Source organism: Anguilla anguilla, chromosome 5, assembly GCF_013347855.1.
Source record: "Anguilla anguilla isolate fAngAng1 chromosome 5, fAngAng1.pri, whole genome shotgun sequence".
Taxonomy (NCBI): domain Eukaryota; kingdom Metazoa; phylum Chordata; class Actinopteri; order Anguilliformes; family Anguillidae; genus Anguilla; species Anguilla anguilla.
Window position 1 is genome coordinate 47,070,191 of NC_049205.1, and position 23,966 is coordinate 47,094,156.

The 23,966-nt window shown below is 42.7% G+C and overlaps 1 protein-coding gene across 3 annotated transcripts in view; it reads left to right on the forward strand.

The window, feature by feature from the left end:
- pde8a (phosphodiesterase 8A) overlaps positions 1–23,966 on the forward strand; it is a 56,113-nt gene that overhangs the window by 28,799 nt on the left and 3,348 nt on the right. For all 3 annotated transcript variants that reach the window (XM_035418608.1, XM_035418607.1, XM_035418606.1), the window contains 20 exons: positions 7,606–7,662; positions 11,229–11,419; positions 12,428–12,484; positions 12,725–12,779; positions 13,478–13,566; positions 13,996–14,074; positions 14,688–14,828; positions 15,388–15,476; positions 15,619–15,670; positions 15,765–15,807; positions 16,076–16,153; positions 16,811–16,881; positions 17,438–17,602; positions 19,591–19,639; positions 20,345–20,480; positions 21,187–21,385; positions 21,784–22,001; positions 22,336–22,468; positions 23,315–23,479; positions 23,698–23,827. In XM_035418608.1, coding sequence (XP_035274499.1) covers positions 7,606–7,662; positions 11,229–11,419; positions 12,428–12,484; positions 12,725–12,779; positions 13,478–13,566; positions 13,996–14,074; positions 14,688–14,828; positions 15,388–15,476; positions 15,619–15,670; positions 15,765–15,807; positions 16,076–16,153; positions 16,811–16,881; positions 17,438–17,602; positions 19,591–19,639; positions 20,345–20,480; positions 21,187–21,385; positions 21,784–22,001; positions 22,336–22,468; positions 23,315–23,479; positions 23,698–23,827 — 2,197 coding nt within the window. The remainder of the gene's footprint in view (positions 1–7,605; positions 7,663–11,228; positions 11,420–12,427; positions 12,485–12,724; positions 12,780–13,477; positions 13,567–13,995; positions 14,075–14,687; positions 14,829–15,387; positions 15,477–15,618; positions 15,671–15,764; positions 15,808–16,075; positions 16,154–16,810; positions 16,882–17,437; positions 17,603–19,590; positions 19,640–20,344; positions 20,481–21,186; positions 21,386–21,783; positions 22,002–22,335; positions 22,469–23,314; positions 23,480–23,697; positions 23,828–23,966) is intronic.

The following is a 23,966-nucleotide window of genomic DNA, read 5'->3' on the forward strand; positions in this document are numbered from 1 at the left end:
GAAGTGGATAAGTTCCAGGTTTCCTGGAAGGCGCTCGGCTTCTCCCGTATGTGAATCAGCGCGAACCATTTCCTCTGGACATGTCGGGGGGTGGCGTAGGGGGCTTAAGGTTGTGGTGGCATTAGCAGAGGATTGTTGTGTAATTGGGATAAGGATAAGGACAGAAATACCTTGAAGGTGACGGGGAGGAGAGAGAAAGTTTATCTGCCCAGGGGTCCACTTACATACAGGCCATTTATTTAATTGCTAGTTGTATTAAGCCTGGCTTACAATTTCGTAATGTCTCCTTTCAAAACAAAGGCAATGCATATCAGGCTTCTGGATTTGTGTTTGGATATTCCTTCTTCTCATTTCAAAGTGTGCTTGATTGTAATGTATAGAATGTACAGTAGAGTTAGGTCTGTGAGTTATGATCCTAGACTGTAGTGCAAAAATGAATACCTGGGTATGCCTAAATGTGCAACAGCATGGTTCTTACCTGTTTCCCTTACACTCGGGTAAGGAGGGATTGACAAGTTTGAGGACATACTGCTAATGTGAGTTAAAATGAGGCTTATGAATGTACTGGAGATGGAGGATAGATACCGTTACACGAGAGCTGATACTGTGGCACTGATTTAGCCTTACCCAGCCAAAATGGCCTCCGCTAAGATTGCATAATGATGTTCATCTGACCCACAGTGCCTTAAGGTATCCCGCAACTAGTTTTGTTATGTCACACACTAACACTGGTTGAGCTAATGCCAGTTTTTATCTGTTCAGTCACTACATGTACTTGAATGTGCAGTGAATATCACAGAGGTGTGTTTATTGCTCGACTAACAAAAAACTTTCCTGTTTGATACTGCTCTGGATTGCTGTGATTTGTGTTTTCTACAGCACATGAAATAAATCTGCTATGCGTTTGAGATTAAAGTTACAAAAAAATCTCTTTACCCTGACACTGGCCATTTAATAGCCTCACATTTTAGCAGCTTGCATGCGATGTGTGTCTATTCTTTATAGATAAAATATTAATATACCATCAAAATAGGATTTAAGTTTTTCAAAAAGTTATTCATTTCTTTCTCATGCTGTAAAGGCCTACATTTTTGAGTTTTGCTTGGTAATTAAGGCAATTTGTGTGTTTGTACAGTGAGCTTAATTTTTGAGATAAAGGCACATTTTTTCTTGAATTGGCTCTGTACTCCGTACACTTTTAGATTTGTAATCAAACAATTCACACATGGTTAAAGTGAAGATTCTCAGCTTTTATTAATGGGTATATTCATACATTGTATATTATACAGTAGGCTTTGTATAAAAAGTGCTTTAGTTTCTACATGATGAAGCCAATCAAGAAAAAAAAAAAGTCTTTGTCCCGAACATTATGCACTGTATATGCTTATATGTATGTTACTGACTGTCAGGCATGTATCCCACCAGTATGACCTTGAACGGATACTATAATTTTCTTTAAATGGATTTAAACCCATTTTTTCATGCAGCCCTTTTCTATGGGTTGCACTCGATGACATGGACCTTTGTATCACGCCAATTTATATCAGTGGCAATAAATGTAAACTTATTCAAATTTAAAGAAAGAAATACTAGTGCATATTACAGATCAAAATGGATGCATTGTCTTGGTTATATGTTTAGTTACATTTTATGGAATCGTTGTGAAGACAAACTTAATTTTTGAATAAATACTGTAAGCACTCCTTTTTGCAGGTATACACCCTCAACTTTTTAAATGCAGAAGTGTAATGTCCATTGTTTTCTCAACTATAACATATTTAATTATATCATAGTTATCATAGTTAATAATTGTGAGCTATTGCAGTAATGGTTACTCAGTATGGTTACCTGTAATGGGGACATGGGGAGTGTTTGTCTGCTTCAATAAGTCTACTTAAATGACAGACACATCGCTCCCTCCAGCCACGTATTTATATTTTTAATATAAAGTACCGCAGCGGTGTCTCTGGTTAGTCCCTGCTGCAGCTTGTGTTAGAGCTGGTCCAGGCTCCTCTGGCACAGTCTCTAGGCTACGCCGCGCACCCAGCTGACAGGAAACGCATCACTGCAAGGCCGAAGAGCCGCTCTCTCGCGCGTCGCACCCTGTCACACAGCCCTGTGCTTAGGGAGCTCTGCCTTTTCCCCTAACGTCAGCAAGCAATGCCTGGACCTCTCAGTCCTGTGCCCGTGTTAATCGTAATAAAGCAAATATAGCCCTGCATCTGGTTTTGATGTTACTTTGATTTGGGAGGTTGGTTATAACCTTGAAAACACGTTGGCCTGTCGCTAAATTAACAAATATGCTATTTTAGTCCATGTATATTCTGGTATTATATTAATAATTACTGATTGTTTCTTATTCTGGGTTTCTGATTTTTTGGGAGTTAAACTTTGGAACATTTGTTTCTATATTTAAAAAATGTAGAAATATGAGATGGTAGTCAGTGAATGTGTCATTTCCACACTAATGAAAAATTTGGACATTTTATTTTAATATCAAACATGTTATGAAATTAAATTTCTCTGTAGTGAATCTGTCTTTATTAGGGCATGCGGTGTCTTACAGTATTCTGTGACTGGTGTATCAATGGCACCTCATGTTTGCGTATTCCATTATCTTGTGAGGTAAGAGATAAAGCTGCAGACAGAAAGAGGGTCAGTGTGTTCTTGCGGTGCCTTGGTGTACTGTAAATGAGCACATGATATTATGAAGGCATTGGCATTTGTGTCTAAAACAAACGTCAGTATCCAGGAATGATGGTGGGAACTTTACGAGTTATCTTTTGAATTATTTGCTGTAATTGCTAACAGCTTACAGGGAACGTCATGCTAGTGAGCAAACGGTCTTGTGGTTTGCTATGCTTTGTGTGATATAGGAGGTGTAGATTTCCTACCATAAGTGCAAAGTTGATAGTTATATCATGCAGTGATAGTTATAATTATGAATTGTACACACTTTTCTATTAAATATTTTGCAACAAATTCCACTGGCTTGGTATCAATCAAACTTTATTTAATTTTACTGTCTTTTTTATTTACAGTATCTGAAGGCAGCATTAAACTTTAAGAATAATTGCAGGCTGTAATATAATGTGTGACTTGTATTAAAGGGATAGTTCACTTCGTGGAGTTTTAAAATATTATTTCAGTCTAACTGTATGTTTTCAACGGGCCCAAACCGCTGTTGTGTGTGGATATTTCAGCAGGATATTTTAGATGCTTATGGACCTGCTGGCTTTACGGTGGTGGATATCGTTGACTTCAGGGGTTTGTGGCGTGAAGCCGGAAAATACACTTCCAGTAACTCCTGAGCAGCTTGTACTGTAGTGTTATGTTCCCATGTACATATAGTCTAAGCAGATTGATTTTCTAGCATTTATTGACAATTATAAGCATAAAAACCTGTTTTTATATTATGCTGGTAATTCTCTGTCTCTCAGATCTCAAGCAGCACAAGCTCTTCACTCCCAAGAACCCGTGTAGTAATGCTGATATCAGAATCTGTGCCACAGTTTCCTTGAGTGCAGGTTGCAGGACCACAGAAAATAAGAAAAATAAGATTGTACATTATAAATTGAGTAATAACTCAGCAGTATACACACATACAACCCTTGAATTCCCTGATACCTGCCATTGTAAAACTGGCAAATTGTCACAAAGTCAGCGAGCATCTGAAACACACTTATTGCACACTCTGTAATCTGGATCAATAAAAAAAATACACTTAAAAATACACTAAAACTTTAGAAAGTGAACTATCCCGTGAAGTATAAAAATTAATTACATTTTTCTGATTACATGCTTGTCATTATTAAAATCACATGAAAAATCTGATGATTGCAGTGCAGGTTTTGGTATGTAGTTGCCATGTGGGCGATAATCAGAAATGGGCAGATCATAAGGAATGATCAGTATGGTACTTGGTATTAAATTGTGGTGAGGGATGATGTACAGTGGCCATGTTTACAGTGGGGTCAAATTGGTGCGTCACATCTCCTGTATGATTCCCATTGAAAATGAGATTTTATGAGCTGGAGTGTAGAGCTATGTTGGAACAGCAGAAATAGGCCTATATGCTGTAATTTAATTGTACTCTAATGTAAATATATAGCAGTCAAAAACCTATAGCTCAACAAATTTCTTTAGCAGAGTTTTTAATAAATATTTGGTCTGGACATTTTTCTCTTTGGATCGAGTCCGGGCGAGAGGTTTGTTATGGCGGCCACCAGCTCATGTTTAAGAAAGGGGAAGCCAAGAGGGACTGAATTTCCCAACGTGAAAGGGAGACTACGCGTCATTTGGTGTCATTGGCTCCAATATAGTCATCTTACAGCTGCAGCTTTAGGTTTTTAAATGAACGTCAGCTATTGAATTTCACCCATAAGTGATGCAACATCTGTGTGAATGGGAAAGGGTGAGATATTATAAATGGGCCCATATGAAGTTGTGGGCTCGAAATTGTTTGCTGTGGGAAGGAAGCAATTCTATTTATAAACATTTTTGTCAGCATTGCCAGCTCAGTGGTCCTCTGTTGGAGGGAAACCCCGTCCTCGCAAATGGTGATGACAAGAAAAATGAGGGACGGTTTGGGTACATGGCAGCCATCACACGCCTGTGACCGCCTGCTATTCCTCTTCTAAACCATAATTGTTTGACTTTGACCTGAATGCCCCTTGAATTTGAATTATTCCCACTTTTTATTGCTAAGTTTAGCTTAGTTAGGCCTTACTGCACCACATCCTTCCTATGTACCATTCTAGAACCTTCTAGGTTAACGTTTCGTCATTTGTTATTTTTCCTCGTTGGATGTTGTAATCCAGCTCTGTGAACTTTAGATATCTCAATTTCTTCAAATGAAGTTCAGTTTTTCCTTAACTGGGAGGCTTGAGCGGCACACGCAAGTCCTGAGTTCAGATGTGAGAATATATACTGTACAGCCCATATTTTCCAGCTGGATTATTGAAAACTTTAAGCACTGGAGAGATATTTTGTTCACGGTCTGACAGTGGAGTACCTGGTATTGTGTGAAATGTTTTGTTCAAACTGCTTTATCACGTTCAGTTTGCTGTACTGTGAAACTGACAGTTTCATATGTAATCATAATATATATGTGCAAAATCACCTGAATACCAAGTGCGAATACACAGCTCTATCCGCAAAGGAAAAAAAAGACAGTAATCATATCATTTTAAGTACAATTTGGTGGAAGTAACCCTAAATAGTACATACTTGATTGAAACCATTTCTCTTGTGTGTTAATTGATGGCATGCTATCTTAACTGCAGGCGATTATTGTGAAGGTATTGATTTAATGAAGCATATTATAACTGCACATATTTTTCATGTAGCCATTTTATCGTGAAACTCAGCAGACCTCCCAGGATTCCAAGCTTTCTGGTCCCTGTGCTGCCGCTAGGAAACCATTTACCCTTTCTATCTGTCTCTGCTGACGTCTGCTCACTGAACAATGTCATCAAATTTCCTGTTTTTCACTTTAGTGGAAAGCCGCTCTTCCAGTTTATATGAAGGGCTTTGTGGTGAGGAGATCCATAGGACCGGATGAACCCAGTAGACAGGATGTAGGGTTAAAGGCTGCAGTGCTAAGTAAATACAGTAGGTGTATATAATTGAACTTTGCTGTCTGACTTGCCTGGGAATAATATTGGCCATTAAAATGCAATTGGATGACAAATATACAGCACTGTTGGAATAATTGCCTGCTATGTTGATACTGATGATTTGGAATAGAAAATTAATGGAGGGGAATGTTTGGAGTGGATGGACTATTTACTTTGTCCAGAAGTACTAATATCACACAATTTAAGTGCAATTCATTATGGAGAGGGTATTTGTACTCAAATGAATGTGGGCCTCTGAGTCTGAAGTTTAAGCTGGATTTGAGGGAGCATTCAAGTTCTAAAAATTAGTGTGTAGTGTTTTCACAGTTATTATGATTGTTTTGTGATTTAGGCGTTGCATTGAAGAGAGCAGCTTTGGAAAACACTGTCAAATTTTTAGCCGCATAGTTTTGAATAAAAAGACTGGTACAAGCTCCCCCTCTCTCACAAATCAGACTTGTCACTCATTGTTAGTGGACTGTGAGCCCCCAGAAGCGGGGCCAAGATGTGTAGTCTGCAATGAGGGGGGCGTGGCTGGCATGGACCGCAGCCATTGGAGGACCGCAGGCTGGTACAGACTGCGCATGCTGCCCACACGCACGCCTCCTCCGCTTTTTGTTTTCACTCCGGTCTTTGAGACGATTGTTGCGTGGAGGGACTAGCCACCTCCTCTGTGGCAGTGAAAGAGTGGCCCTGCAGTTATCAGAAGGCAGGCTGTTCCCTGTTACACAACACAAGCCAGAGCCCTACTGAATCTGTCAGCATCAATTAAGGGAAAGGAATCAGTCCACCGAACCAACGCGTCGCATTCGGATCTGCTTGGGCTGTGGCGAAACTCAATACGTCAGATATTTGACTCTTAGCATCTCCCCATGACTGCAATTAAGCAAACCCATGTAGGGAAAATGGCAGGCCTTACTTCAGGGGTTTTGCATTATTAGCATGATTAGTAGCTTACATACAGTTTGATGCAATTGAAATCATTTTGAGGCGACATGGATTCTTTGTTTCAAATAACAATGAGTCCATAATATGAAGCCAGAAATGATTAGTTGTAGGTTTGTGTATTACCATCTCTGGAGGCAAAGCTTGTAAACTAATCTGCCATGTCAAACTGGGCACAGAGCAGCTTAAGGGAAAGTTACAAATGTTTCAGATTTCATTTAAATATTTTGCAGGTCTTTGTATGGGGTGATTGGTAACAAGCTTCTTATTTGAAGCGGACACACTAAATATAATGTATGTAATGTATATAGATAGTTCTACAGTTGGGGAAAACAGGTGCATCAGAACATTCACCAGCAGCATTTCAAAGGCATAATGCCAAAAATAATAGATAAAACCTGCCGTTCGTACATCACGTCCTTTTCATTTCCTTAGTTAGGATGGTTACATCTGCAAATGTATATACCGAATGTGGACTTTTCAGGAAACCCACTCAATTCAACTGCAAAGCTGGATCATTATTAATCTAATCCGCTTTTTAAAAGGCTTGCAGTTTCATAAGAAGTGATTTAAAAACTGCTCTGCATTTGAAATTCCACAGTGAGTGTTTCTCACGTGCACAATTTGTTTACTGAGAAGAGGAATTCTGGAGGGATGGCTATCCACAGAGGGCTACGTTGCTATGGATACTAACCCCTGTGTGGTGTTCCATGAGGAGGAAGGAAGATAGATTATTAGCAGACTGAGCATTCTTTTTTTAACTAAAAAAGTTTGCAGTCGTTTGCATTGTTCTAAATGGAGTCATTTTTATTCAGCATTTCACAGCTGGCTGAGGGGCATCTAAAAACATACTTAGAGTGAGATTTTTCTTCTTTGTTTTAATACTTTATGCTTTAATACTAAAACACTTGCGCTAATACCAAACATGTATAATGTGACAATGCTGTGCTTTTATTCTGCTTATTCAAAGATGCATAACATTGACAAACTGTCCCATAGAAACATGTATGGCATGTAATCTTTCCACCACTGTCTCTTGCAGTCCACGTTTACAGAGGTGCAGTTTGGGCCAATGAAGCTCTACGAAGATCAGCTTCAGGTACAGTGCTTTTCATCTTTATTATGGACCTATCAATTTGCATTGATGACTTAGTGAAGCTAGTCCTTCAATGGTGTTGTAAACAGCTATTCATATATATTGAAACCAAAAATATAAAGTAGTACAACACAGAGAAACAAGAAGACAAAACAATGCATTTCGTATGATATAAAAACAAATGCATGTGGACTTTAATATCTTGACATTTTACAGGACCTTAATTACTATGATTGATACTACTTTGAATGCAGCCAATTTTAATGTTATACTTACTGTGCTGCAATTTAATTGTGCTCAAACTGTTGTTTTTCTTGAATTTCGACAGTGTGTCGGTACATTGGTGTTCCAGAACAATAGTTTTGATAAGATTCAGAAACATTCTGTCCTGGAACTGTCTAACTTCCATGCTAATAGGACAATTCTTGATATTTTTACTGATTGCAAAAAGTCTGTATTTCCCCTTGTAATCTGAAAAGTAAAAGGAGCCCACACAATAGCATGAATTTCACAAAAATTCACCAAATATTCCTGAAAATACAAAAGACTTATACATATACAATATTTAAAAAGTTAAAACATGATTTTTTTTTTAGTTTTCACATTACAAAAGTGATTTTGTGATGAGTAAAACTATCAAAAAGATCTGATAACACATTTGCCATTTAAGTCTAGATAAAAATTGTGTTACCCAGAAAGCTTAAAAACATTGGGAAAACAATCACCCATTTTTTGAAAGAAAAAAAAGTTCTTAATAGATGCATTGTGCGGGCCATACTTTGGTGTTTCCCTGGCAACCAAGCCAAACATTCATCGCAATGAACATACCATAAGGGACAATACATGTTATATGAGAAACAGGCTGAGGCTCAGGGGACCTGTGTTGTCATCACAGTTCTGACATTCAGACATTCAATGGTTCATTATACCATGCTCCTCAAACGCTTGCCCTTTTCTCCATGTCTTGTGGCATGTGGTTGAATGGTGAAATGAGGAAAAGGAGCTTTTTTCCCCCTTTTCATTTTTAGCAGTGGTTTTAGCTCTTAGTGTCCTTCCATCTTTAACATGGAGAAATCTCTGCCTTTCAGAAGGCTTCCTGGAAGCCACTGTGACATCTGTACTGTGGGGCCAGAGGGGTCACTTAGAGCTGTTAATGCAGATTTCTGGTGTGCAGAGGGAATAAAGCTGAAACTGTGCGATGTAGTGTGCCACAGCCTGACTTCTCAGAATCCTTGATATGAATTCCAGTCCAATTCCTCTAATGCCTGAACGGGCACTAATGCCTGTTTAATATTCTAGCCCACAGACATTTAAACCACGAACGTGTAAGCCCCTTTGCTTAAGCTCAAAACATCATGTCTAGGAAGGCCGTTTGGAGAATGTAGTAAATTATGTAGAAATGCTCCTGCTCAGCTTTGTTCATACTTCACAGCACCTTGCAATAAGTCAGCAGTCACCAGAATGCTTAACAAGCACAGGCTACTTTCCTGTCTTATTTTGTTAAAGGCTTTCATACTGTGGTCTGCCTCACCTGTGCTTTGAGTAAATGTGCATTAGAGGAAGAATGATAAATTATTTCAGAAAATGTTTCAAAAGTGTCCTCTTTTTTTTTTTGAAATGTGGGTTGCATTCAGTCTCACCCCAGTACATTTTTCCTTAACTTTGAGTGAGATGTTTAAGCACGCTTCATTTTCTTGCTTCATTTATATCAGTGGAGTGCCAAACTCCTGGTGAAAGAGATGAAATGTAGTAAGCCTTGCATAAAAATGACAGTCGAAGGTAGCATGACAGTGCAGCATGTAGACTGAAGAGAGGCTGTATCAGTGAGTGCTGTGCTTTACCTGCGAGCGACAGCGCGATACTGTAAGGTTTAATTACAGTAGGAAAATGAAATGGAGAGATTTCCTTTTCCTGTTTTTGTCACTTGGGCTGCGGAGCTGATTCGCTCGTTCCCCCCTCACTCACGAGACCAGTGCGCTTTCAGCACTGTTTTCTAGGCACAAGTGTGAAACGGTGCCAAACTCCTTAGACAGAATCACTGCTGTTTCATCCATTTCAAACCATTTCCTCTTCTTTTTTTTGTTTGGATAAGCACATTTTGTGCATTCCTGAAGTAACAATCCATCTCCAATCCAGTTTTTTTTTCCTTTTTTGTTTCACAAAACAAGTTTCTGTAAGTGTGATGTTTTTTATTTTGTTGTTATGGATACTTCTTCACATGTACCGTGCAACACATGGCCATTAATATGCATTCTGCATTAAATAAAGCTTGTTTTTTAAAACACTGTCTGTACCACAACATGGTAGAATTATTTCTGATTTCTGATCAGATCAATTATGATTTTCATAAAAAAACTAGTTTTCACCTTTAGGTTTATGCAGTGCATTCCTAGTTTATTAAACGGGTTTCAAAGCAATATCCTCAGTTGTGCTTGTTTAGTATTTGAGTGTATTACCTTGCTTACATTGTGATACAGAAAAAAAATGTATGTTTTGAGTGGCCAACTGGATGAATAAAGGATATGTAGAAAGGGGTATGATTGAGGACAATTGTGAGATCATTTCCTCTTTCAAAACAAGCATACACATCACCGCTTCCTTCTGCGCTTTGTCTAAACTCACAGTTAGACGGTGAAGTGGTTTGTGAATAGCGTGTCAACGTGGAATTCTGGCAAAAGGGCCTGCGTATCTTACATAGTTATTTGAGTGATGATGTATTTACAGTGTGAGCAGTACTTGCCTGTGATCTGTTCATTACAAGGTACATGGTTTCCATTAGCTTTGGATCCTGTAACCCAAGTGCTTTCATGACCATTGATGGACAGGGTGAAGTAATAGCATTGAATAATTAACACTTCATCAGTCATGGATTTGTATGTGGATTTAATGATAATTGCCTGCATCCCGACCACAAATGCTTAGTCCAAAACGATTATTTTGCTGGGAAGCTGTGAATAGGATTTGCATGTGCTCCAAAAGTCTTTCAGTTATAATGCAGACGTAAGACTCATTCTTTGCCTTCATCCTCAGTGCTGCCAGCCATTCTAAGATGACGTCTGTTCATTTTTGAATGACTCATGAGTCTGATCTTAGCCCGTCAGATTTTGGAGGCTTGCCTAAATATTTAGCATTTACCTACGCAAGTTAAAATACTTTGACAGGATTTGTGTTCTAACTGGCTGCTCTAACCGTGGCCACAGCGCCTTGTGTCCTCAGCCTTTCCAGCTCAGACAGAGCAATTGGTGGCAGTTGTGGTCAGCGTAACCCTTGACCCTGTAAACAGATGCCCTGATGGACCGACATGTCTCAGGCATGCACGGACATATCACACAAAACTACAGAAACTTGAACATATATATGAACAGTACTGAAAGGGCATGGCATGATGTTTAGTGCTCAGATTTCAAACCACATATACAGGGAAGGCTTTATGCAATTCGATGATCTCCAGGGACAATGTGATGACGTTTGAGCAACTTTTTTCCCCTCGCGTATTTCTTTTCAAAGGGCTAATGTGCTGATTCCTTTCCTTTTATTTGTGTTTTTTTTTTTTTTTTGGTTGTTGCTAGGTACTGTTAGTATTTGCCAAAGAAGATGGCCAGAGCAATGGCTTCAGCTGGGCCTGTGAAAAAGCCAACTTCAGGTGTAATGTTGCCAGAACTCCTGAATCCGCGCTGGAGTGTTTCCTGGAAAAGCATCACGACATCATCATCATCGATCATAGGCATTCCAGATACTTTGATGCAGAAGCATTATGCCGGTATGTTAGCACATTTGTCTCTCTGCAGCCGTTTACCTTAAGCCTGTGCTTGAAAAATGAATAGTCTAGGTGTTTTGAAAAATTGTACGTTTTCTTTAACACATTCTTCCCACATGAGATTCAAAGGAAAAACTGGCGCGTTCATTCCTTCCCAAGCGTTCTCCGTTTCATTTCAGAGGTATCGCATACTGGTGACAATTTTAAAGATACTGTGGCATATGACTATCCCAAAATATTCACTTTTTGAATATTTATTTTACAAATATTTAGAGAATATTTATTAAATTACTGAAATGCAATTGTTGCATCAGTTTTCATTCATTCATAGCCATTAAGATCTGTAATTGTATTACAAAATGATGTCATAGTTTTGAAAAGTAATTTAAAGTTTTTAATTTAGTTTGATCGCATCCGTCTTTCTCCTCATCAGAGAAAGCACTGTGTTCAAAGCAGCACATTGCTGTGTTATGACATCTATCTGGGTGGACAAAAAGGAAGAAACTATCAAATGCTATGAGGGATATCAAACATTAAACAGATCTGTGAGATGGATTTCACTGCACAGTGAAGCCGGGATTACTCTGGCTCAACTTCAGTCATGTCTCAGTGAAGTCCTGTGACCCTCTGAAATGAGAAACGTGTCCTTTCAGCTCTATCTTTAGCCACGGCGTAAACCGAAAAACGAGTTTATAAACATCAGTTTAACTGGCCTTGCCGTGTATGTTAACCTTATTCATTTTGGCCGATCCATATACATTGAGCGCGCACGCAGAGCGCCTGAGAAAGTACTAAAGAGGCTTTATGGGCGAAGCCCTCCCAGTAACCGCCGGCTGATGACTGCCAGTGTACAGTACATTCTTTCAGAGCCACATTCGTTTACAGAGCGCTGCACAACTGCGATTCTGCCTGGGAGCGTCGGGCCGCGAGCAACTGAAGCAACATTGATTTGATGCCACAGTGCCTTTCTGCCGCCAAACGCGCTAAATGGTTCCTTCTGTTTGCATTCAGGTCAATTAGAGCAGCGAGCTCCTCGGAAAACACTGTGATTGTCGCCGTGGTGAAAAGGTATGGGCCCGCCATGGGCGCTCCGCTGTCCCAGCATGCTCCGCGTCAGTTCAGATACTGTCAGCATCGCGATTACGCACGTGTGTCTAATGTTCACCAGGCAGATGACTGTTTAGAGGGGGAAAAAAGGCATGTTTAAAAAATTAAAAAAAAAACACTTAAAAAATTGCCTTTATAAATATAGCTCCTGTGATGGGATTGACTGTGACAATGTACATGGTCTTTGTTGCGCTTTTAAAGGCCAGACCGCGAGGAGGGGTCAGTGATGCCTCTGATCTCCGCTGGATTCAACCGGGTAAGGGAGCGACAGAGAGGGGGGAGGGAGGGAGGGAGAGAAGGCAGGGAGGGAGGGAGGGAGGGAGGGAGGGAGGGAGGGAGAGGGCGGGGGGGGGGGGGGGGGGAGCAGGGAGCCGGTGCCCCAGCTGAGTCCCATGTGTGCAGCACTCCGTGGCCTTCAGCAGCCACCACATGGGTGCATGTGGGCCGAGCGGCAGAACTGCTGAGGCAGGCTGTTTTCACCGCCGGCTGCCGTCCACAAACCAGACGACGGCTCCTCTCGTAGGAGAGCGGCGGGGCAGGAATCACAAACGACAACAAGATGTGCGATTGTTTGCTCCATGCCGGGACAGCGGTGGAAATAACTCCAGAAGCCCGCGGTTGTTTTTAGGTTAAAATTATATCCCAACCCTTCAATCTGCCGTCTGTGTCACATATTTGCTGGGTCCTAATATCATTACGGGAAACCATTTCAGTCTTATTTTCCGGGGAGCTGCAACAGGGTTAAGAGACACATGCGAAGGTCCTGTTCAGTTCAGACCTTAATAACTGCATCGTGAAATGCCAAAGCTTGGCATGAAACAAATATGGATGTTGATGTTTTTATGGACTTGCGGCATGCGGTGTACGACCGGTTTCAGTCTCATCTCACATTATCAAAAACAACTTGACAGTAAAACCCATTCCCCCCTCACCCTCCTCTCTCCACTCCAACAGAGATATTTGGAAAATGCCAACATGATGGCCTGCTACAATGAGCTTCTTCAACTGGAGCACGGAGAAGTGCGGACGCAGTTCAAACTGAGGTAACCAAGCGGGAGGCCTGGGTAACAGCTAGCCAGTTACCATTAAAGCACCTATCCCGCTGCGCACAGAGAGAGGCTAGCGCACAAGAGCTCTTGTTCAAACACATTAATAATCCCTTAAAAGTCCTTTATTAGCCGGCTCTACCTTGACACATGCATTAGTGAGTACTTGTGGACCTTTCTTTGCTTCGTAGCATTGGTATGTGTTTTGATTTTAGGATATTGATGGTAAAGGATTTTTTTTTTTACTGGTATCTCTTTGCTTTGTGTTGTGCTTTATGCTGAACATCATAAATAAAGAATAAAGAGCTTAAAATTCTGAGTTACAGAATGTGCACTTACAGTAAACCCCAACTCCCGCCAATCGTGTTTTGCTCTTTTAAATGAAGTAGCCCCCTTACAGCTGTTTTTGTATTTTTTAACTTTCAGAGCATGCAATGCTGTTTTTACTGCACTGGAACAAAGTCAAGAGGCTATTGAGATCACAAGTGAAGATCAAGTGATCCAGGTTTGTTGTTAGAGGGAATTTTTTGCTCTAATGTTGCTGGAAGTTTTTGATGACACCAAAAGACTTATTGTTTTGAGGTTTCTGAAGTGTCCTATTATTGTCATCCACAACAAGACCAGCCCTGTCCGAGGAAGTCTCATGCATTTTTGCTGTTCCCTCATTGGGTAGGGAGGCTTTTCTGAAGATGGATCGAAGTCTTGTGACCGATGATATCAGTGATGATATCTGTGCGCTCCTCAGATGAAAAGATCCTTTTGTTTTGCTAGCATCACGGTCCAGATGTAGTTATATTTTTACTAGGATTTTTTTTTCTTGAACAGAAAGAACATTGTGTTTTGTTGTGACGGGCTGTGACAAGTGATGGAAAAAGAGTATTAGTGAAACTGGCAGCGCCTTGTCTTACGCACTCATAATATTGTTTACACAGCGATGTCTGACGTTTTCCCTCTTTTTGGCTGGACCGCAACAGCAGGGCCAGCCCTACAAACGCGAATGTCTGTGACTGAGTGACTGAGTGATGAAGTTGCACCATTGGTCGGCCGAGTTGTGAAGTTACACCATTGGTCGGCCGGTCCAGCCACATACTAGGTTTTGACCTGGTCTTGTTTTATAGTACGTGAACCCTGCTTACGAGTCCTCTATGGGATACCAACGAGGCGAGCTGGTTGGGAAGGAGATCATCGAAGTGCCTACGAGCGAGAGGAATAAGCCTGACCTTCTCGACACCATAAACTCCTGCATACGGAAAGGAAAGGTGAGCACCCTTGGATTTACACTGTAAATGGGAGTTTAAACTGCGAAAATGAATTGGCAGCTGGAAGGTGAAAGAGTCCCCGCCGGTAAAGGCCCCGGGCGAGCCGAGAGGACGCCTGCGGCTTCGCTGCTCGCCGGGGCCAGACGGCCGGGCAGGGGGACCCCCTTTTTCAAGTGCGCAGATCTGTGGCGACCGGCCCGCACAGTGTGCGACCACTTCAGAGACCGCGAAGGTCATTTACAGACTGGAACAGTGGGAAGGTGCTTTTGAACGCCACCGTAACCAGTCCAGGAGCTTCAGACATGAAAAGGTTCCGCTGGGCACGCTTTTCACAATAAAGCCGTCGCTGTTCTTTGATATTTTCCACAGTTGTAGCCACAGACTCGTGCTTCCCGGCGCCGCATCGTTTACTTTTATTTTTGTTTTTTGAAAAGAATTTTATGGTGAATGGCCATGTAATGGCATTATGACGCAAACTGTTCAGTTATAGGCCTTTTGAGGGCAATTCATGTATGCAGTTGCCTTTGCTCATCTCCTCGTCTTTACTTTCCTGTTCTAGGAATGGCAGGGGGTTTATTATGCCAAAAAGAAGAATGGAGATAGTGTCCAGCAAAATGTGAAGATCACACCTGTGCCTGGACAGGGAGGGTGAGGAGAACTTACCACATGGTGATATCAACCGACACTGAAGAAACCAACTAGTTGATGTTGTGCTGCATTTCAATTACAATATATGAATTTGTCACTGTGGGAAAATTCTGACCCTTTTCATTTCCATCTTTTTTTCCAGAAAAATCAGACACTATGTGTCTATTAACAGGCCTTTAAATGATAATAATAAGGTAAGAAGTTCATTTCGCACATCACAGGAGATGAAATGGTGGCTTGCTGAACACAAATATGACTAATTAGTATCCTTATCTTTCCCTACCCCAGTCTGACAAGTGCAGTGATCGTGTACAAGCAGAGTCTCAGACAGGTATGACCTTCGGGGGAACTTTTGGGTTTCACATGTGGGTAATACTGATGCACTCATTGCTTCTGTAGCCCTTGACCTGGCTTTTGCTAAATAATGTGCTTAATAAACAATTAACAGCTAGCTGAGATGCAATGTGACCCAGCAGACACCACCGCCTGCTAGGCCTGGAATTGCCCAGCCCCTCTACCTGCCGAAACCTGCAGCCTTTATTAACAGAGCTGCGGTTAACAAGCTCAAGTGTTCAGTTTGCGGTCTCCTCTGTCCCCAGACATGCAGTCCTGCAAACACAAAGACCGGAGGAAAGGTTCTCTGGACGTCAGATCAACCACATCCCGGGGGAGCGATGGTGAGTGGCAGCTTTCGGTGGGCTGCTGTGGGAAATGTCGCCCTGCTTTATCTCCGCTCCGCTAAACCCACACCAAGCACGCTGGCACAAAATGACACGTGATTCTGCACACAGCGCCATCCATCAGCAGAGGTTAGGTTGCAATGGCCAAGGGCTGTTTAAATCACTCTGACAGTTTTCCTTGCGACTGTTGACACAAATTACTTGTTTTTTTATTGATTAACAAAGTGAAACTGTCAACGTTTCGGCCCACGTTTATAATTGCCATAAAAATTTGCCAAATTAACACAGAAAAGTGGATGAAACTGCTTTCTGGCCCCCCTGTACATGTATTTGAAATGTTGTTTCCAGACACCTTGTTTTGAAGACACCTAAAGGAATATTCACATTTAATATGGATGTTAATATGAAAATATGGTTTGCTAATAACTTTTGGAAGATTTTTTGCATGGTTCTCAAATAGTTTTCATCAGTTTAGAATATTTTAAATCATAAAAACATTAAAATCCTTTAGACATAAGCATGATTCTATAAATCTGTATGCATAGTGGTGGAAGTCCTGCCCCATTATGGACAGATCTGCATACTGAGTGTAGTTGCTAATGTTTCCAACCTGTTTATTTTACGGAAGTAAATAAAGAAATGATGTCATTGCAGGAAGTTCCCAGAGGAGGCACTCTTCCATGGCCAGGATCCACTCCATGACCATTGAAGCTCCCATAACCAAGGTATGCCTGTGAGGGAAGCTCTCCCATGAGAGGCTTAGTGCCTACAGACTGCAGCGCCCACAGATCTGATGACACTTTAGTCCCTAAAAACTGTAATCTCCACTGGTGGCTCTCTATCTAGCAATGTGGTCCATACTCCAGAGCCAGACTGAACCTTCAGCTTCTGTGAAGCAAGTCGGAACTACTGCTACAGAATTGCCTAGGGAGGGAGGGTTGCAGTCAGCAGGCTAATTCTCACAATGGCTGGTCAGGTGGTTCCTTGCAGCCTCCCAGCGGCTGCAGCCTTCCTGTGCAAAGCTGCATGCAGCGCATTGATTTCCCTCAGCAGCCTGTCACATGACCTACACATGAAATGCACACGCCTCCCGCAGTAACAAAAGTCTGTTCGGGACAGGCGAACTACAATTCTAAATTTAGATTTGAATAAAGGAAAAAAGTAGTTTGAAGAGGTTCTTCCAAGAAAACACTAAAGTTCTCCAAAGAGCTGATCTCCTGTCAGTCCGTACTGAAGGCGTTCTCCACAGACCTGACTGGCTGCGTGTCCCTGCTCACCCAGGTGATAAACATCATCAACGCGGCTCAGGAGAGCAGCCCGATGCCTGTGGCCGAGGCCCTGGACCGGGTGCTGGAGATCCTGCGCACCACCGAGCTCTACTCCCCCCAGCTCGGCACCAAGGAGGAGGACCCCCACACCAACGACCTGGTTGGGGGGCTGATGACGGTGAGTCTGAACCCACTGCGTTTGGGGGGTGCCTGGTGGTAGGCTGCAGAAACTCACGGGGATGTTCCAGAACCTGGGAGTCAGATGTGGGAAAATGTGCTCTCCTGGATGATTTTTTCATTTGTTTTCTCACAGTTTTTTTGTGAGGTGGTGGTGGTGGTGGTGGATATGTAGTGTGTGGAGCGTGCCCCCCGGGGGAAAAGACAGTGTGACCAAGTTATTTATGGAATCTTTAACCCTTGCCGTTTTAGTTTAGTTTAGTTTAAAGGCTTGTATTGTCTTGGGATGACGGCTGGTACATAATGTTCTCGTGGTGGTGTCTTTAATTAATATACTGAAATGGTTCAGCAGATCCCGCAATATTACGTCAGTGAATGTTGCATGAATGTGCTTCCTCCTGAAATTGCCCTCTTTCCAATGCTCAAAATGAAAATATTACTGTGTCACTGAGCCCAGGTGAAATCTTGCCGTTTCTTCAAATTGTATTCCCGGTTTAATTGAATGCTTCTCAAAATCTAATTGTGGTATGATTAGCACATCACAGGCATCATTTAATTATTCATGAACTACAGTAGATGGCACGCTGCCAGCGACAGCGTCTTATTCCCTTTATGAATAGTACTCTGTTTGGCTCGGGATCTCTTGACAGTAAGACCTGCCGAGTCTGCACGCTGTGAAAAGCGGTTTGCAGACCCTCCCGTGTTCCTGTCTCGGGCGCTAGTCGTGCTCGGGGACCCTCGAGTTTCCTCAGGATCAGCCAGGCCTTTCACTCTCTTTTCCATCCTTCATGAAAGTTAGGTTTATAAAAAAGTATCAGGCCACGTATCCCTCCCCCTCCCCCTCAGCCTGCCCTCCATTTCCATGCTGACTGCAGTACAGACGCGAGGTGTTGTGAGGACTGCATTCGGTCCTGGCGGAGCGGAGGGGAGTGCCAAGTTGGCAGTCTTGGCTGCAGCCCCAGAGGAAGTGTTAGATTGTCCTTTGTGCTCCTGCAGGCCGCGGAGGAAGAGCTGGGTGCTCCGCACCACAACAGGCTTTCAGATGAACCTTTTCCTCTGAATACCAGTAGCTTGGATAACATCCTGTTCTTAGGTAGACAAGATGAAGTTTGGCTCTACATGTAGAGACACTCAAGATTAAGACTAGGCCTACTGAAATTGGAATGGCATCTTCCTGTACGTGTGTGTACTCTCATTGAACAGAAGACTCCAGGGTAGAACTCCCTAAATCTGCCTTGTTTCAGTGGGAGTTATTTTGTGTGTGTGTGTGTGTGTGTGTGTGCTTTTGTGGGCTTGAATTGTTTGACTAAAAGTCCTTATAGCTTCCGAAGAATTGCGAAAATGAATTAGATTTTGAAATGAATTTTTGCTGAACGTAGGCCCGCCTGTGTCGGACGCGCCGATCTCCAGAGCAAAGCCTTAAAATAGACCGCGCCGCGAAGCTGCCGCGCATTAGACAATGCACGGGTCAAAGATGAGCCCAGCTTCACTTCCTTTCTCGATCCACGAGTAAACACTGTGCGCGGTAACCGACGCTCTGGAGACGTGACTGCAGCGGCCTGTGTGCCCCGGGGCCTGCTGTTCTGGACGGGGTCTGTGAGCCGTGCAGAAACTGGGCGCTCGCTCCGGGCCGCACATCCATTTCTCAGAGACTCCGTTGCCACGGCGCGCACTGCGCATAATTCACCGTTTCAACAAGCGGCTTGACGAGGAGCGCAGAGTTTCGAATCTCATGAAATGTTCCGCGGCCAACTGTGCTTGAACCTGGGACTCGTTGGGGAATATGGTAGCTAACGCAGCGCCAGAAGCCTGTCCCTGTCACCGCTGGGCCGTATATTGAAGTATTCATCATAGTCATCACTATTCATCCCCCCCCCCTGCCAAATAGTAACTAACAACCACATGGAATTCATAAGAATATGATGATCTGTTGCTCATGTGCGATGCTAAGATTCATGTTTTTTCATGATTCATGTTTCCCTCCTGCAGGATGGTTTGCGGAGGCTATCAGGGAACGAATACATCTTTGCAACAAAACGTAAGCACCTGGAAACGCCTCCCGCCCGATTTTCCGCTTAAAGGAAACCAGACGGGCACATCACAGCTGGGAATGATATATACTGGAATTTCTGATGTGACCCCTGAACCCTACTGCACCCCAGCAACCCTTCAATGATTACTCATCCCTGAAACCTTCCAGTGTCAGCTTCATCGAACGTCATCTACGTACCAGATAGCACCGCACGCAGTAACACAAATGCTGTGTCTAGTGCATGTAGAGTCAGGAAAACTCATTTAGATCCACAAGTGTAGAGTATGTTGTTATAGGTTATATTAAATGTTTATAGAATCAGAAGCAAACATTGAAAAAAATGCAAAAAAGAAATTCTAAGACCCTCTGGCCAGTCCCAGAACACCACTAAATTACACTGAGAGAAAGGTGATCTGGTAAATATCAGATTTTTAAATGGCTGCAGAAAATAAGTTGTTCAAGATGGCTGTGAGTCTTTATGTGCAATCATAAGCGTATACACATAGTTTTATGTATAAAATTAATTAAATTTGTTCAGTAAACTTTTGAAATATGCAGTGCTGAAGGGCTGTAATGAAACTTGAAGCAAGACAGGTCGAATTTGCTTGTTTAGTTTGATTTGGACCCAAATGTCTTATATGAAGGATGGCTTTTTGCACAATGCACGGTCCTCCCCAACGCACGTCTTCTCTTGTTTGTCTGTGCGCTCAGAGCTTCACCATATTCCCAGCCATCTGATCACACCGCTCTCGCTCAACGACATCCCCCCAAGGGTGGCTCAGACCATGGAGAATGAGGACTCCTGGGACTTCGACATCTTCAACCTGGAGGCTGCGACTATGAAGCGGTGAGAGCGGGAGCCGAGGCCGTCCAGGTGCTCCTCACCCAGAGGAGTCCACCCCCAGCACTTAGTAACCATTAACGCTTCATGACAAAGCTGGCAGAGCCTGTAAGAGCTGCCCAAATAAGTCATGAGAATTTAAAGCGTAGAGCTCTAGTGCTGGTTGTTCTACAGAACAGGCTCACAGCGTGACTGATTTGTTTAGCATGTTTTTGTGAGTTCAGTGTTTAGATTTGACATTGATATTTTTACAAGGCACTCCCTGGCCAGGGTCAAAGCAAAGTACAAGTGTATATATAATGGATTGCAAGATTCAGTCGTTTGAGGGCTTGTTTTGATCCTTTTAGAGGTGTTTTTTTTTTGTTTTTAATGGTTTTCAGGCTCACAATTTTGTGATGTTTAATTAACATTGTCAGTAAAGCAGGGTAGTACCTTTCAGCAGAATTGAAAATGTGCTTTGATGACAGCACCATGGCGCAGTTGATACCCAGAGGTTATGAAGCTGTTGTTGACGTGGAAAAATGCTTGATGAACGTGCATTTGCTGAAGGTTTAAAATCTCCAGTCACAGCTGGTGCCCACATCGCCATTTGAAGTTTAATGAAAAGCAGCGCACCACTGATGAATGTGAATATTGGTATGGAGCTTGAAAGCTGCGGGAGAAAGTTGAACTCGGAGTGTATCAAACAGTTGCTTTGCTCGATCCTCTCCAGGCCCCTGGTATATTTGGGACTGACGGTCTTCTCCCGCTTCGGGGTGTGCGAGTTCCTCAACTGTTCTGAAGCTGTGCTACGGTCGTGGCTGCAGGTGATCGAGGCCAATTACCACGCGAGCAACTCGTACCACAACTCCAGCCACGCCGCTGACGTGCTGCATGCCACTGCCTACTTCCTGTGCAAGGAGAGGGTGAAGGTGAGTCCATCACACGTGGATCTGTCAACTAGAAAAGTTTCACCTGCGCCCTTTCTTGTGGTCATCATTTAATGGGGCCAGTGCAGTATCCACAAAAGACAAGTTAGGAACAGGCGCTGCATGAATGAGATTTGTGCAGTAACTCTAATGCATTGCATTGTTCAAAAGTGAGCTCTGGATGTTGTTTTAGATGTCTCTGCATTTTTAGCTTTTACTACCTGGTCATGTAGTTTACGGTATGAATATACAGTAAATTTCCACTGAGAAGTAATATACTGTAAATTTCTACTCAGTTGAATTTTAGACACAGTTCTTAGTTTCAGCTTATATTTTTAGCATGCAGCCGATAAGGACATGTGGTGTGTGACTCCAGGATGCCATGTCACTCTTATTTGCAGCAAAGCCTGGACCCCATCGACGAGGTGGCGGCCCTGATCGCCGCCACGGTACACGACGTGGACCACCCGGGCCGCACCAACTCTTTCCTGTGCAACGCGGGCAGCGAGCTGGCCATCCTGTACAACGACACGGCCGTGCTGGAGAGCCACCACGCCGCCCTGGCCTTCCAGCTCTCCACCCGCGACGACAAGTGCAACATCTTCAAGAACATGGAGAGGTGAGCCCTCCTCCCCCGCCCAGGCAGGAGGTCGGGGGACGCAGCTTTATCGACTTTTCACACTTCTAGATTTCAGTGTTACCAACTTGTGTTTCCTTGTTTTGTCTTGTATTTGTGTGGTTGCCATGTTCAGAATTTGTTAATGCCTTTGTTTTCCTCTCAGATTTTCTGTGAAAAATCATGCCTTTGAAATAATTCATTTATCTCTCAGACCAACTGCTTTGTCTGCTGTTACTCAGAGAGTATGATGTGTGCTAATGAAGCTATTATATCTGTCTGACTTCCTAGTTTAGAGGGGTTGTTTCAAATTTTGTATCCCCTTCTTTACAACCAGGAATGAATACCGCACCCTCCGCCAAGCGATCATTGACATGGTCCTGGCCACTGAGATGACCAAGCATTTTGAGCATGTCAACAAGTTTGTAAACAGCATCAACAAGCCCTTGGCCGCACTGGAGGAGAATGGGGTGAGATTGACTGCTGCAAACCTTTTTTAACATGGGTGTAAAAGGACGGCCAGTCTATCTCTGTATTTCAGTTATTGGTATATACTGCTAATTGGCTAATTTGGCCTTGGAAATTAGTTGAAACAAAATCCAGCAACATGCCAGCTTTCAGCCAGCTGAGGTGTACCCCCTAATTTTATAATTTCTGAATGTACAAATTGAATGTACAATACATGTCTTCATATCAGTATGATCACGGTACTGAAATTATATTTGTCAATTGCGAATGATATTTGTGAATTGTGTGTGTTTTTCTTTTTGTTTCACCCACACTGATACGCTGAGAAGTACAGTAAAGCTGAGTGTTTTTAGGCATGACTGGAAAGGCTTTACAGTGCATAGCTTTATACGCAGGGGAGGTGCAGTCAAACATGAAGCCCTGATGCACTTTTAAAGGAAGGAGTCCTGGTTGGGAGTAGCGGTGGCCTCTCTTACCGTGGGCACGGGCTGCACTGTGGGGCCAGAATGTTACAGGCTCATACCAGCTTTTGCAAGCCGGTGTGGAATGCACAGCAGGGCCATTTTAAGGGATCCTAATGCTTTTTAAAGAAAATGAAGAAAAACGTGCCCCCTGAGAAGCTCAGCGCAATTTCTCTTCTTAAAACCTTGGAGAATGTTCAGACTTTATCCTTACTAGCTAATAAACGTTGCCTCTAAAAAGTATCGATTAACTGAGAGATCCTCATTTTTGCTCATGAAAGCTTTGCTGGATTTCTGCTTGCGTTTCATACGTGTTTCATACACGGATCGTCCCATTTCTTCTGCAGTGCTCTTGTCTCATGCTGACCGACTTTCCTCTGTTCCCAGGGCAATGGAGACGAGGAAGCTGCCAAAAGCATTCTGACGCTGCCGGAGAATCGGATTCTAGTGAAGCGCATGCTGATCAAGTGTGCGGACATCTCCAACCCCTGCAGACCGCTGGAGCTCTGTATTGAGTGGGCCGGGCGCATTTCAGAAGAATATTTTGCACAGGTAACTGCAACTTGTGCAACTGCTCTTGGAACATGTCCCAAAGTGGCATAACGACAGTTATGAAAATGTTTGTACAATGAAAAAAAAAAAAGAAGTAATTCTGGTTTGAACATTGATTCAATGGCATGGATGGGGTGCTAGCTGGGGAGTTTTAACATGGGTGATAATTCAGAAAACATAGCATTCAATGATTTGTGTTTTCTCTCTTAACTGTGCAGACTGATGAAGAGAAGAGACAAAGCCTGCCTGTGGTGATGCCTGTCTTTGACAGGAACACCTGTAGCATTCCCAAATCCCAGATTTCCTTCATTGACTATTTCATTACGGATATGTTTGATGCCTGGGATGGTAAGTGGTTGCATTGTGTTACATTCGCTTAATCTGCACAACATTAATTTTTCTCTTATCAGGCCATTTCATATTGACGAAAAATGACAAGCCCAGTGACAAATGATTGGAACTGCCAGGTGTAATATCCAGCCATTTA